Below are 16,467 nucleotides of genomic sequence, written 5' to 3'. Positions count from 1 at the left end.
CTTTTTTCTATGTGAGCACTCACTTCACAGTGGCAAAGCAAGGGCACAATGGTGTTTAAGCAAATGCAAGCCAGACCAAATGTTCCCCTTTACCCTGTCAGGGCCAGACTGGGAACCAAAACCGGCCCTGGCAAAGAGCTCGGCCGGCCCCAGAAAAGGGGGATGGGGGAGTAGAGGGGTTGAGGTGCTAGCGGAAAGCTTTGTGCTGGGGGTTGCCAAACCCGCCCCCTGTAACAAAAAACCGCCCCAGGGGTCTAAAACGGACCCCCCTGGCGGCCTACTGAGTAAACGCCATGTGTCCGCTATGGCCAGTCCGGCCCTACCACCAGCGGGTAGTAAAAGCCAGCCATAATTAGGGTGAAGTGGACTACTCACACCTTTGCTGCACTAACGACGGCTGAGCCCCTGTTTCTTGCTTTCTCTCCAGACATTTTGAGGAAATGCACCCCAGCTCCTACCAGTCACATATTGTTGAGGAGTTTTAAAAGAACCGAAGACAAAAGCGCGGGGCTTCTGCAAAGCTAAGCGGCCGACCAGGGAGTAAAGCATTTCAGATGCTGCCAGGCCTCAGATCAGTAACCACGTTGCACAGGAAAATTATTTCCATTATGTGTTATGCGGACAAAGAAACGACACAAGATGTTTCTAGTTTGCCTTTAAGTAACTCAGCATGTAAAAGAAGGTCTTTATAGAATCCCAAAGCAGCTGACTCTCAAACACAATGTTTCTTTTTTCATTTTTCAATTCTTTCCTAACTTCCCAAAGCTGGCAAGAATCAGGAATCCTTATACCATCTCATACATGTTCAGAGGATAGATGGATAGGGCAAGATGTCACTAATAGCCTTTTAAAATTGCCACCAGTTTGTGTGTGTGTCTGTCTGTCTGTCTGTGTGGGTGTGTGTGTTTGCCTTGTGTGTGCTGGTGTGTGTGTGTGAGAGGAAGAGAACACAGGGTCTGGATCCAAATCACCATGAAAAATGCCTAGCCTGGAATTTCAGTCTCCCACAATACAAGATGAGAGGCACAGAAGTTTCTTTTTAGTTTAATTTTTTGCTTCAAAGCAACTGAAACACTGATGTTCTTAATTTTTTCTCCACTTTGTTATTTGGTTACGAGAAAAACTCCTGCATATTGCGTTACCAGAAATGGTCACACATGTTAATTTCCATATGTCTCCTAAACTCATCCCTACTGAGCCATCCCCTTACGGTGGAACTGAAGCTAGCCGGTGAAGATTGTGTTCATATGTGATGCAGTTCTCTATGATATATAATACCAATTTTGGAGGGCAGGAGTCTTTAGGCAGTTATATCAGGAGTTTGAGTATTTTTCAAAAATTTGAGAGGGCATCTTTGAAGAGTATCAGTGAAAAACACACAGGGTCTGATTAAAAAAGCTATTACCATAGGTATATAAGGTTTACTGCTAAGCATTCATAAAATGTTGCCTAGTGTTTGTAAATCTATTTATTGTTGCATAATTGTACGAAAAGATTGTGTACAAATATGCGGCAGTAAACCCCACACAAGGGGTGGGGTGTGGTCATATAAAGGTGTGCTTTTCCTTGAGAGTTAGTGAGCACTTGCAAGCTCATCAGTTTGTTGTCATTCCGGGTACCAGACAGGACGCGGTTTCCCCTTTTTGAAGGAGTTGAATACCACCTTGAGTATGAAATGCCGAAGTTCTAGGTGTCTGTTTGCTTGCCCGACAATTCGGGGTGTTTCCTGACCAGTATACTCCCCGGTTGAGTGAACCTCCACTCCATCTACTGGTTATACATATATATAGATATATATATGTATGAATATATACTTCTTCCCACCAAACTATAATAGTGGACATTGCACATCACTTCTTTTTCACTTACCTCAGTCCTGATGAAAACCGCTACATCCCCTCGGATGTGTTAGGCTGAAACATGTTGACTATTCTAATCATTTGACAGATCGAATCTCCCTCTGTCTTAGCTCCATTTCACACCCTGTTCATCACGAGGTTTAGTATAACTCAGCATCTCCATTAAAACATCTGTGAGTTCCTCCCTCTCAGAGTACGATTAGGTTCGTAGTGCAAGGAGATCCCCGATGATGAAGCATGTCACCCACGGGTGGGGGAGGGAAATCGTCCCAAGAAAGGGATACTCCAGCACCCCTATAATATGCTTCTAGACCCAGAGGCCCACATTGTATTGTCCATTTGTATACTCTTCTCTGAGCCTTTTCCATCCTGCAAATGATCTAAGATTTGCTCCTGCATAAAGAGTAGCTTCCCTTCCAGGGTGGGTAGGAGAACCCCCCCCCCCCCCCCCCCCCCAAAGATGGTGGGGATGTCAGAGAGTGAAGTTCTCCATGGAAAAAATAGTTAATTGTATTTATATAGTGCTTTGTACCTTTGACATGGCATTGAAGTGCTTTGCAGTGAGTCTCATGCTACTGTAGAACGCAAGATTAGAATTAAATAGCAGATCAGTAATATGTGCTTTCTTTTTTTCCTTGTGGATTAGTTGTGGTAAATTTGTTAAGTAAATGGTTTCAAGCAGGAGTGGCCCGTGCAGGTTAGAGTGGTGGGGCAGGTGTCGATAGACGACAAGGGAAAATTAAATGAAACAAAAGAAAACCACTTACCTTACACTTGCAGCATCACAGGGTTGGCAATGTAGTGAGCGCAAGGTAAGTGTTTTATTTTTTATTTTTATTTAATTTTCACTTGTCTGTTGACTCCCCGCCCCACTGCTCTTACCCGCATGGGCCACTCCTGGTCTCAAGTACTCATGTGCTTAGTTGTGTTTTGAGTTAGGATAGAATGATGGAAGTAGACTAGAAAATGGAAGCTGTGAGTTCTTATTGAGAGTAGTGGCCATAACCGCCTGTTAGATTGGTGAACTGGATAAAAAGGAGGTGGAAGTTTGAAAAGGATGTTTAAAGTTCATAGTAGTCAGAAAGGTGTAGGATGAGTCAAAGAGAATTATGGGACAAAGTTGAATGGACTTTTTTCTTTTTTTTAAACAAATATTTGACATGAACATATACATGTATAGCGATAGAGCCACACAGCAAAATTTGTGGTGACATGAATGCACACATATACATATAAACACATGACTCTTAGCAAAGTTTTAGTGCCAGAAATAAGCCCTTGGTTATATATACCCATATGTACAGAGATGCAGCGATATCTACATTGTCGAATTATATACATGTAAGTGGTAGATAGGTACACAATTTTTTTTCTCCCCAAATGGGCTATCCTGCCCAATTCATAATGGACCATTCAGCCTCAGAGGACAAGATGAGCCCAGGAAGTCCGATTGTGGCTCCTGATAACTCATCGTCTTAATGTACAAAACATAAAATAAATACATTCAACAAAAGTAGGCTGGGGCAATTAGAGAGTCTTGTCAAGAGCAAAGCAAACATGCACAGATATTGTATCTTTAAAGTAAATGTGATGCATCCAATTCATTGTGAGAGCCTGTTAGACCTGTGCACCAAGCTTTGCTGCACATACGGAGGAAAGAGGTGCCGACATTTTTACAATCGTGTTTTTACTCTCTATGGTTTCATCTTTAGAGGCTTGTGCTATATTTAACCCTATTTTCTTATCCTCCAATGCACAGGTTTTTTTGACGCGCATGCCCTGGCTATGGACTTCATGAGCATTGGCTTCCGGGAGTGTCTGACTGAAGTGGCTCGCTACCTGAGCTCAGTAGAAGGCTTGGACACAACAGACCCACTGCGGGTGCGGCTCGTCTCTCACCTCAGCACCTGCGCTTCCCAACGTGAGGCAGCCGCGATGACCTCCGCGATGGCCCACCACCATCACCCCCTGCACCCTCAGCACTGGACTGCAGCCTTCCACCACATCCCTGCGGCCCTTCTGCAGCAAGGTGGACTCCCGTCCTCTGAGAACATCCAATGTAGACTATCAGCAGCAACCGAGGCGCCCTCACCGCATGCCTCAGCCCTTGTGACAGCTACTTTTGCTCATGCTGACTCTGGGCACAGAGGGCCCTCTAATGGCAGCATTGCGCCCTGTGCCCCAGCACTTCCTACCTCCTTGTTGTCTCTTTCAGCCACTGTGCAGGCTGCGGCGGCTGCAGCTGCGGCCCAGAGCTTCCCACTGTCTTTTGCCAGCGCGTTTCCAGTGCTTCCACCAGGTGCAGCTGCAGCCATGGCCGCATCAGCAATCAGTCCACCGCTATCGCTGTCGACCAATTCCAGTCCGCGACAAGCCGGTAACAGTAAGCCATATCGACCTTGGGGAACTGAAGTTGGGGCTTTCTAGCTGTTCCGAGCACAGCCTTTCACTGGATATCGCAGTAGTGACTAAAAATATTTATTCCCAGCACAAAAAAGACTTTCCACCAAGTAGCCTTAGATGAAACCCAACGGCTTGTTGAATATTGTGCCTCGAATCTGGGTAATTTCTGTCAACGCAAACACTGGGAGATGGAGATCCTGCTAGATTGACTGCAAATTTTGAAAAAGGGCAACTTGTTTCACTATGCAAAGCTTCACTTGGTGATGGTCATCAGCTGTCGCGCCAAGTTCAGGGCCACCTCTTTCTACACTTCCAAATGGAAAATGTAGTTTACTGATTCGTTGTGAAACTTTATAGTTAAAGAAGGTTCAATTCTACAGCAGACAAAACAATGCTAAAGATGTAAAGGAGCTGATGTAGTTAGATGTATCCTGGAGAATGCACTCTTACTTGGGTTCCTCCCTGTCTTTGCACAAACTTGTGAAGGGGCAGAATCCACTGTAGAACCTCTCTGCTCAATTATCCTATCAGTGCCCGGATTAACATCTCAGCACAGCCCAGTCGCCTTTGGCAATGTTGTTTCTTTCCTTATAATCTGGTCCCTGCATAGTATAAACCAAGGCATTAATAGGCCTCAGTGCTGTAACCACTTTCAAAGAGGCGTTGGACCACTGCCAACTTTGTTAGACTACCAATTTTGCACAAATGTTTTGTGTTGGATATGGGGAATTCAGTTAATTCACCTGTCTCTTACATTCATGCCACTGTTAATATTAATTAGGTTCCTGGTGGCACCAGGGATTTCCGGTTATAGGGGTAGCTGTGTACCTTGTGGGTAATTTGAAACCAAAACTAATGTTCTTAATGCGTTGGATGGTTAAAGTGGTCTCCCAACATGCTCCTTCCTCGAATCTATGACCATGACTGAGTTGCATACATTGTGTTTTATGTCTAAGTGTGCCTCTGCCACATAAAGGCATCTGTATGTATGCAAGTATGTCCGGAAGCATTTATTTTTTATTTTTAACAAAATCACAGCATGTATTGTTATGCACTTGATTTCTCTGCTGTGTGGAGAGAGCAATAAAAAAGCTATAAGAATGTTAAACATTATGCAAACCCTAATACCTTAAAATATTTGTTTTAAAAATACTGTACCCTGGTCGCCAAGTTTTTTCCGTTTTTGTGTTTTTCTTTATAACATTTTTCTATGCAAAGATATTTTACATATCGCTCATTAAAAGAACTACTTTTTGACCCTTTCCGTGGGATTTTGGCCTGTAGTTTTTGTGTTCGCCTTTATGGAGTTCAAAGCCATTTCTGTTCTGAGGGATGCCTTGAACAGTTAGATTCTAACATTGTTGAGAATTCTTTTGATCTAATTTCGTACTTTTCAAAGGAATGAAATTCATTGGTCCTACACATTTTTTGAAATACGAAGATCTAGGCATGGGCAACTAGAAAGCTTTGTTTTTAAGCCACTTAAATCCACGCCGGCTAGGATGACAGCAGAGTGCAATAGGATATGCACAGTGCAAAACAAATGCTTGTGGCTACTTGGTTGTCTGCTGGTTCTACATGTGGGAGTCACTGGAGTGCAGCACCTCTTTGCAGGTCGGCCAGACATTCCAGGTGAGGGCTGGGGTGAGTCAAAGCCATCAGCATGACTCTTATCTGGCTGTGAAAAATTTATAAGTTAATAAGCAAGACTAGAATTTCAAAAGCTGGAATTTAGCCTGGATACGCACAGTAAGAGTGACTATATATGTACATTTACATAATGATTTCAGCAGATTTAAAAACTAAGACCAGCGTTGGGGGTTGCAGGCTATGCAAGTTCATGCATGGTAACCAGGAGTGAGTGAAGAGATAAGAATTAACAAATGAACACGTAGGAGGCAGTACCAATCTGTTGGTTTGTAACTTGCAATCCCACAAGCGTAGGAAGTGTACACGGTTTGGAGAAGCAAGAGTGCATGACTGCCTACCGATGCTGACGGGTGAACCCCCACATGAGAGACAGAAATACAGACGCAGTCATGGGAGTGTGCCATAAATACAGCTGTGCGTCATGAGGCTGCTTGAACTCTGTGCATGTGTCCAGGCTAACAGAGGTGAGTCCAATTCTCATTGGTTGTCCATGATTAAAGACTGTGAGAAAGGCAAAACGTATAAACAATGAATCATCGGTAAGGTGGTCTGCATCAAGTCTCCCGTCAATTAGATAATGTTTGAGCAAAAAAATTGGATTCAACGCATGGGCCGTGGTAATTCCCAGAATAGTAAAAGACACATTCAATGGCTATCTGGCAGCTGCGGGTGGAGACAGGTTCCTCAAGTTTAGAAACTGGATATTTTGTGGAATTGTTTTTGCAAGAAGGGGTAGCGGAGAGCAAGGATCCCCATTTTATAAGGTGATTAGGTAGATTAAGATATTTTGGGAAAGAAGGTTAATACTTTTAGAAAGTGCAAGTTATTTTCCCAGGTGCATAGAACTCTGGATGAACAGTTGATAACTATGCAGTATAGGCCGAATGCAGCAGATGCATTCTCCTTTTCTTCTCAAACCACCTGGAAAGTTGGTAGCCTGTATTCCAGTCAAAACTCATCTTAAAAAATCCAAAATGGCTATTAAATTCATGTACCTATTTCTTTCATGGCTGAAGAAAACTAACTGTCAATTTTTACAAGGATAGTATCATTTTTCAGGTCAAGGTTTGGAATTTTGAGGCCTTTGATGAGCTAATGTTTGGTCTGTATATATCAAACAGCGTTTCCTTGACACTCCAATACTTAACTATTCTCTATGTCAACTCAATACCATATCACAAATCATGGGCTCTTTGTGACGGATCAAATTCTGGGGCTAGGTCCCGATCCCACTCCCAAGGCTGGTACCAAGACAAATCATTGCCAAAGTCCAAATTCTTGAGTAACTCCAAGAAAAACACAAGAAGACCAAGCAGGACTCTGCCTTGTCCTGCAACTCCCGCTCTCCTGAGAAGACTTGAGGGTGTCATCGTGCCTCCAGGTCGCTCCACCTCGGAGCCAATTCAGACCCTTGTCTTGCAGCAACCTGAATTTTCAGGGCCTTTGGCAACACTGCAGCAGATGGAGGACTTCCAAGAAGTCATGCTGCAGCATTATGGCATGCTGCTGGCTCCCTCTGAGGTGCATGTGTGTACCTCCTGGACTTCCACCCGCAGTTTGTGCTCAGTGCCAACTCAGCCCTCTGGGTTCATTCTGCATTACCTGTGTACCTGATTCATGCCGAAACATGACCCATTGTTACCAATGCCAACCAACCCATAGTGCTGTTGAACACAAAGACAGCACTGTCCCAACCTCGACCAAGGCTGCAAGCTGCTTTTAGTGAACAATCGCTGCTTAGTTTCCTATCTAACTTATACTCAATCCCCATGCCTCTTAGACAAGTTCACATCCTACACAAATAGGAATGTAGTCATACAATGGCGGCTGTGGATGAGTTTGCCCAGCCCTATCAGGAGTATACTTATGAGGACCTGCAGGACGCTAGTGGTCCAGCTACCTTCCCAAATATAGGACTGGTGTCACGTCATGATCCTGCCATGGAGGAAGGCGTCTCCTTCGCCATGGTTGTGCTGAGAGTGGCGGAAATTCTGATCTTTAGCTTCCTATCCAGGAAGTCATACCTGTGAGTGCAGACGGGTCAGAAATCAACTGATGTCAGCTTGCGTGGTTGGCATCTGCACATGCCCACAAACATCACGTTGTGCGTGGAACAATGTTGATGCAGAGCTGCCAGCGCCACCTGCCAGTGCACAGAGGTACTGCTCAAGACTTTTTTGGTTCGTCTAATGCCTGGAGGAATATTCAAAAGGTGGGGTATCTATGGTTAGATAGAGTCTCTACCAGAAAGAGCATCACCAAAGGTAAGTAACTTGTTCGTTACCTCTCACTTCTCCAGTGCAATATGGCCACCACGCCCACTCATTCCTTCCCAATTACCCCATAGCCCTCAGATGGACAAAAAGCTCAACATTTCACCCTGGATCATCTTCCTCCAGACACCATTCCTTAGTCTTCGCTACCTGCAGTGCCACTGAAACTGAACCTCTCAATAGGCAAATTTTCTCCCGCTGACCCTCAGTTCTAAAACACAGCTCAAACTGGTAGGCTTGCCTGATTCCTTAAATAAAATGTTGATCAACACATCCATACACACCTGCAACCTTGTTGCTGAATCGAACTGTCTTCCTTCACATAACTGAGAAATGTTTTGGAGACATATCTAGTATATGTGTTGATGACTTCCTTCCCATAGACCACAAAAAGCAGTCTATCGCCAAAAAAACTGTGATCATGGGAGCTTTAACTTTTGGATTGACAGGCCAGATTGAAAACCTGTAATGGAGCTCATCCAGAATATATAAACTCTCTTCTTCGTACACATAGTGAACTGCCCAATGCATTTAGCCAGATGCATGTTAAAACTCAAGTTCACCCGTAACCTTGAAAAATCAAACTTGGTGCTACACCTGTAAATCTGGTCTGATCACTCTTTTCTCTTCATTGACTTGACTGCTTTAACTTACTAATGTGTAACCCTTGTTAGCCAAGACATACCCACATCTCTCTTAAGAGCTTCAGAAACTTGAGCAAAGTGTATATTTAGTGAAAGCACAATGCAACAAAATCTATACTATCCAACTCAATAGCCAAGAAAAGTTTACTTTCCAGCCTCTACTAAAAACATATCAACTCTAGATAACCTAAACTAGCCTCATCTAGAAAACCAAAAATGACATTAAAGCAACAAGTGGTTTACTGGAGAATTTGCAGAGCCAAATATGCTAACTGCAACCTGGATTGGCAACAGGCTGCACAGGACAACATAGGTTGCTAGATAACAATATCACTAACCATTAAAAGAGTCAAAAGAATTACTAATCTATAGGTATCCTCAAATCACCCAGTCAAAGAAAGGAAGTCTTCAATATTTTCATGCATAAAGGGGTGCTTTAAAAAGAATATATAAAAAATATCTGTGTGCAAAAAATACTAAGACCTTAATGCAGACAGCCACAATATTGTGAAGGGATGTGTGTATTTTAAAATTCTGAATTTATTTTATTTAATATTATATCCAATAGGGTGTTATATCAAGTCTATGCCTCCGTTATTTTCTGTCAGAGTGCGCTGCAGTACCTGTGAGTGGCCATGTGTGGTGCTGGATTTACAGCAATACTGGGCTGGAGTATATTTACAAATGTTTTTGATCTTTCTTGACTGTAGTAATTTTAGAAGTGACGTTTGTGAATACCAATGGGATTACTTTTTGTGGGTTTTTGTTTGTATTAGAATGTCCTCCTTAAATGCCTGCACACCCCTCTGATAGCCCTTCTTTAACCTTCCCTATACACCTCCCATTTAGTAGCAAGTAGTCCCTATTTCTCAGCCACTCCCCATGTTCATCCCACATTTATTACTAAAACATATACCTATTTGTGTAGAGATCTCCACGTTCACGGCGGATGAACTCAACATAGAAATTATAGAAGAGACAAAGTCACCGCACGTGGCCTTGTGAATAGCATTTTGTAGTACATGAGGACTACTTTTATAGTACTATTAAATATACTACAAAGTGCAACTCGTGAATAGGGCCCATTATACACTTTGTTGTGATCTGCAATTGTGTCAGTATTAACTAAGAAGTGATTAATTTAATGTGACTGGTTTTAGTCTAATATAGATCACACAAGGTATTTTAAAGCTTTTGATTCTCCAAAAATTTAAATCTGCCCCTCCAATGTTTACACCGATGTTTTGATGTACATTTACAATTTTTAATTCTAGTAAGAATTCCTGGAGTCTCATGGGAAGCTGCTACAGTTGCAGCTTTGCAGAAGTGATAAGCTTAAACAATTACATGTGTGTTACTCCACATAGGATGCAATTGTGCATTTGTAACCGCTTAACAGAAGTAAATCTGCCCCCACTAACAATTTTCCTCCATTGAGAAAACACTTTATCCCCTGAAGAAGTGCATGTCCCCTCACCGTCATCAATTCTGGGATGTTTCCTGCCCATTCCAACCCTGGAAAAAGATTTACACCCGCCCCTTTCAAGAGTAAATGTATAAATTTTGATGGTGCGAGTGGCTATGAAAAATGTTATGAACCGCAAAAATTCAAAAAGTATGTTGATGTGAGCAGACTTTCTGCACCACACCGGTATAGCATTCTGTTGGAGTAAATAGATTTAAGAGTTTTGTGAATAAAAACCTAAAATTTGCATACGTAAATCAAGTCTTTTACGTGTGTACATTGAACGTGCATACAGAAATGGCTTTGTGAATCGGTCCCACTCTGTCTTTGTTTTAACCCTAGTAAAATCTGTAAATCATCTTAATACTACAGCATTATAGGGCAGTGTACAACAATATGGCAATGCAGTAGTGTACGTGTTGAATAAGTGTATAAAGAATGCATACACATTTTTTCTTATGTATTTGTTTTTTTAGAAAACCCTGTGACAATTTGTTTTAGAGTTTCCTGAATAATGTAATTAATTTGGCAGCTTCACATTTTATTTGCTGTAAATTTCACCTGAGGATTTTGTAACCCCATATTCCATTGTGTTTTTCCTAGATTGGACCAAAGGTCTTCGCATGAGCTTGAACTTTGCTCATCATGCTACACACAGAAATCCCTTTAAAGAGTACTGTTTGTCTTGTGTTACAAGATGGTCATGTTTTTGGCACTCTGCGTGAAAAAAGGCTTTTATTTTACAGTTAAATTCCAGCTGTATGTTTCTGAAATTAATTTTCGGCTACTGCAATGTGTAGAGCCTGTCTGTTGTAATTATTTACCAATTAAATTGTCCCCATGTGCTGATACCATATGATGATTACACACGGAGTTGTACTCCTTCGACCTCGAAACAAGACCGGTTCAGTCGTGCACTTCCAGGTTCAAACTGCGGACTACACAGAATTTCCTGACATAGCTGTGAAATTGTCCCTTTCCAGGTGTGACTCCTGCAGCCAGCTCTGAATTTTTAATCAACGCTACTCAGTCCTCGAACAGAATGCACCAGTAATTAATTACCCCTGCGCAAACGCAAGGCTCGCTCACCATTACAAGAGGGTCAGATTACTGCATACGATAACTTCCGCCCCCTCACAATTTACCCCTCGCACATATTAGCAGGTCAAACCTGTCGATGTACACCAGGGGCCATATTACACAAAAGGCGCATTTTCATTGTTTGCAACGGGAGCACATTTTAAAAGAAGCGCTCAGCGCAAGCAATGAAAGTGCGCCTGTATTATGATGAATGCGCTGCCCCCAGGGCAACCGCGAACTCTTGCTGCCCCCAGGGCCTGCACTGTGTTTTCACAGTGCAGGTGGGGATCCGCCTGCACTTTTAAGGGGAATCTCTCACTACCACCTGGCAGTGCTTAATTTGTAAAATATTAATTGCCAGGGCTCTGATCAGGATGCCGCTGCAGCTTGCACCATCCATCGCCCTTGTCATCGCTGCCAAAACAACAACTAACCATCTCTCTTGGATGTAAATGCGACAGTTCAGATTATTCCAGGTCACCAAAGCTAAAGGAATGGCTGGGGAGGCAGGTATTAGCAAATTTAACTATATTGTATTCCTAAACAACCATTGTTCTGCTCATCTCTGAATTAGATGAGCAGCGCCACCATGTGGTGGACTGTTTTAAGTATGGTGTTGACAATTAGGTGCCGGTGCCTAGCACCAGAAACCAATTAAGTGCAGGTGCTCAGCACCGGAATGCACAGGCTCAAATTAAGCAATACACCCCATTTAAATGTATTCTTTAGTAATTAGTTGAGTGCAGGTGCTTTCAGTCTGGTATCGTGAGGTGTTTGTCGGATGTGGGTTTTTTTCATACACAAGCAGACTAAAGCAGAGACAATCACACACACTCTCGTCTCTGAATTAAAGGTTTTAAAATGGGTTAATTTACAATAAATTGAGTTTTAGCTCCTCTCCGTTCCTACTGCTCCTTAAGCCCCTGGCCTGCTTCTCCTGTAATGTATTTTAACCAGTGTGATTGTTGGGAAAAGCTCTCACTCCCCAAACTCACTGGCCGAGCGATGGGCTGCCGCCCTGCCTGTGCCGAGCCTCCTGTGACACTCGCAGGCGAGTGACCTTTCCGAGGCCTTGTAAAACCGAAAGAAAGATTCCCATTAGTAAATCACCAGAGGGCCATGAAATCTTTTTGTGGCAGAATGTGCTCTGGAGAGAATGCACATAGGACACCCAGAGCCCACTGCCCACTGACGACCATGGGAACCGACCTCAGTAATAAATCCGTGAGTTATGTGTCTGACCACTAACCAGTTCTCACGCCGGAGCGTCCCCTTTGATCTTATAGTGGACACCCAAGAAGCCCCTAAATCTCCGTCAGAGGAAAAACAACATCTGAGAAGTGGTGAACGAGTACTAATGCGGGACTCGCTTTCCACAACTCGCTCAGGGGTTGCAATGGGCGTGTCGTGTGCATCTCAGATTAATAACTGTGCCTTTTCTCTAGCTCGGTTATATGTTGAGTAAACTAGGCAGTACTCAAAAAGTGTTCACAGTCCAGTCAATTATCCACGTATTTTTACAATCATTATCTACAAACAGGAAGTTGATGGGCATCAAACATGTACTTGTTTTTTTGGGTGGTAGAAATTGTCAGAGAACGTAGCACATGTACGTATACAAATTACATATGAGAAGATGTGTTTATATTTGGCTGACTAACAGAAGGGTTTTGTAGAAGAGTATTGCCGATGAAAAAATGGACAGCTGGAAAGACAGAGGGGCATATTATCAAGCATGGCGTTAAAATTATCGCCGCTTTAGCGGCAGAAAACTGCCGCTAAAGCGGCGATAGTGGGCTTGATAATATGCCGCAGAGAATTCCCGTAGAAGCCCATGTTGACACCAGAACATGGGCTTCTATGGGAATTCTCAAGGGCATATTATCAAGCCCATTATCGCAGCCTTAGCGGCAGCGATAATTTTAACGCAGTTTCTTGATAATATGCCCCTGAGTGTTGCAGGTAAAATACACACTCGAGAGAACTGAAAGAAGGTCCCTCTTGAGTTTACAAGCTTTTTTCACATATTTTAAGTGAGTTTACAAGTTTTTTTCTCACATATTTTAAGGTATTAGGGGCATATTATCAAGAAACGGCGTTAGAATTATCGCCGCTTGCTAAAGCGACGAAATGGGCTTGATAATATGCCGAAGAGAATTCCCATAGAAGCCCATGTTCTGGTGTCAACATGGGCTTCTATGGGAATTCTCTGCGGCATATTATCAAGCCCATTATCGCCGCTTTAGCGGCAGTTTTCTGCCGCTAAAGCGGCGATAATTTTAACGCAGTTTCTTGATAATATGCCCCTGAGTGTTGCAGGTAAAATACACACTCGAGAGAATTGAAAGAAGGTCCCTCTTGAGTTTACAAGCTTTTTTCACATATTTTAAGTGAGTTTACAAGTTTTTTTCTCACATATTTTAAGGTATTAGGGGCATATTATCAAGAAACGGCGTTAGAATTATCGCCGCTTGCTAAAGCGACGAAATGGGCTTGATAATATGCCGAAGAGAATTCCCATAGAAGCCCATGTTCTGGTGTCAACAAGAGCTTCTATTGGAATTCTCTGCGGCATATTATCAAGCCCATTATCGCCGCTTTAGCGGCAGTTTTCTGCCGCTAAAGTGGCGATAATTTTAACGCCGTGCTTGATAATATGCCCGTGGTTTTTTTTTTTTCTGTAGCGGATATTTACAGCATGAACAATAAACAGACCACAAACCCGAGTGTGTGGAAGCAAATCACAGTAAACATGGACAGTTCTAGGATGTCTTGCTTTATAATCGTTAAAGCATTTTCAAGATGTTGGCACACCAAACTCTAAATAAGTATATTTAGATTGGCATAGCCCATGTTTATGTACTTTTCTCACAGAGTTGAGAGTAATGGCAAACATTCACTCGTCCAATGTTACAACTATTTCCTTCTTTGTTAAGTATACAATAGTTCACACAGTCTTCTCTTAGGCATACCATGTGTGAAACGTAGCATGGGCATCTCTTAGCAGGACAGATTTACCTTCAGAGGGATGGTGCAATCACTTCTCAGTGCATAATGCCAGTGGTTAATTTGTAAAAAAATGACTGCCGGGACCCAAAGTTCTAATCCAGGCGGTCCTATTAAAAATTGGCGTAATGTTGGATCCACCTCAGACCTCATTGATCCCCCACCAGACATTACCTTCCATTTATCTCACTCTTGCAGGCTCCAGCTTTCACTATATGTGGCAGTTTTTTCCGTTCTCTCTTCCTCTTCTTTCAGGTTTTGTGTTCTTCTCTTTCTTGCTTTCCGGAAACATCTGATGAAAAAAAATAAGTACCTGTCTCCAAAACTAAGTGACATTGGCCCCCACCGGCAAACACCGGTTCCAATTAAGCACTACATAATGCTAGCCCAGTACTGCTACATGTCAGTAGACAGTGCTTCTCCTGCACAGATGCAGTTCTATAAACAGTACTGACATATCACAAGTGGCGGCCGGTACAGTACGGAGGTGGCAGGGCAGCAAGGAGATAGTGTTGCAGGGAGACGGGGGGTTAGGAGGTTTAAAAAAAAAAAGAAATTCACTCACCTGATCGCTACGTCTCTCCTTCTCTCCCACGTCGTCCCTCCACTCTGGCAGGAAGTAGGAAGCACACAGGTTCCCCTGAGCCAATCACAATGCTGCAATGCAGCGTTGTGATTGGTCTAAGCACAGTGGTTCGGCGCTCAGATTGGAATGGGAGCCTGGGCATACTATCCACCCAGCCTGCAATATAGCCTGGGTGGAGAACATGCAAAGTGTGCATTACGGTCTGGCCAGGCCAAGACGGGGGGGGGGGCAAACCATCATGCGCACTTTAGAGTGCAGCAACCACGCCTCCTCCCTTGTCACAGGAGCCCGGCCTGCCCCACCCAAACCTCCTGGTGGATTCTACGAATAAAATGATAATAACTTTTGTTATTACCATTTTCTTTTTTTCTTTTACACTGCTCCGTGAGCAGTGGAACAACGCTCCTCCACCTTAGCAGCGGAGCCGCCACTGCAAATCACGCAGGCGTGATCCCAAGAACATACTGAGCTGGGTCAGCAACACTCTTCCCCGAAGAAATGTAAAACAGGCGGGCTAATGCTACACACTGCTGACCCACTATAAGGTGCAGATTGGCCAAAATCACACATTGATGGTAGAGAATCCCCTTCCCATGTCCAGTATGACACAACCCAGGGCCATTATTGCAAGGCATTGAGCCAAGTCAACAGTGCGCCATCTCACGATCGCAGAAAGCAGATCCCTAAGCTCTGCTGCAAGAGCACAGAGGACTGGGCCAAAGTATCATCAAGCGCTGGCCTAAAATCACACAGCACTGAGCAGAGATCACTGAAATCTTGATGGAGATAACACAGCACTGATAGATGATTACACAGGTGTGGGACAGGATGATGACACACCACTGGTCATTATACACACTCAACCCGTCAAATTGGCAACGAGAACATGTGAAACAGAGAAGATTGTCCAACCTGGTCAATTTGGATTCCATAAAATTGGTGAAATGTTCGGAGTGTCACAGACAGCTGGTCACTGGTTGACTGGTTTTGAAGGTGAAGCCCTTCAATTAAGTGTCACTTGAGATATGCACTCCTGCAGAATCAACCACCTCCTGCCGCCGCTTACGTACTAAATAGTCTTGCATACAAATGAGTGATATTCTCAGCATGAAACTAAAGGGCAGATTCATCAATACTTTGCACCAGTGCAAAATCACCAAAAGGGAAGAAAACCAGCACAAAGCCCTGATTTGATAGTTACCTTCCAGACCACAACTTAATGGGTGCTTTAAAGTTGCGTAGAAGTAAGGCTCTATACGCTGCTTTGTATTACTTTTCGTCAAGGGTGGTACATGGGTGTTCCCAAGCTACCACCCATGGTTTTTGAGGCAAAGGTCTATCTACTAATATTTGTAGACAGATCTTTATGCCAAAAATCATGCCTTCTAAAGGCAGGCACAAAGAAAGAGATTTTGTTTTCTCCAAATTTTTCAAACTTTGCATGTTTGCTGCATGGTACAGCACAAATGCAATGTGGGCATGTGAGAAGGTGGGTTGGTAT

General features: G+C 43.3%; 1 protein-coding gene across 1 annotated transcript in view; it reads left to right on the top strand.

The window, feature by feature from the left end:
* The window catches only part of HEY2 (hes related family bHLH transcription factor with YRPW motif 2), a 72,187-nt gene extending 66,661 nt beyond the window's left edge, over positions 1-5,526 (top strand). Inside the window, exon 5 of the mRNA XM_085611686.1 lies at positions 3,619-5,526. Within this exon, the coding sequence (XP_085467812.1) occupies positions 3,619-4,286 (668 nt within the window). The 3' untranslated portion in view covers positions 4,287-5,526. The remainder of the gene's footprint in view (positions 1-3,618) is intronic.
* The last annotated feature ends 10,941 nt before the right edge of the window (positions 5,527-16,467 follow it).

The sequence above is a fragment of the Triturus cristatus genome, chromosome 6, assembly GCF_964204655.1.
Source record: "Triturus cristatus chromosome 6, aTriCri1.1, whole genome shotgun sequence".
NCBI classification, from domain to species: Eukaryota; Metazoa; Chordata; class Amphibia; order Caudata; family Salamandridae; genus Triturus; species Triturus cristatus.
The sequence above is the reverse complement of the archived record's forward strand: the minus strand, read 5'-3'. Positions and strand labels throughout refer to the sequence as shown.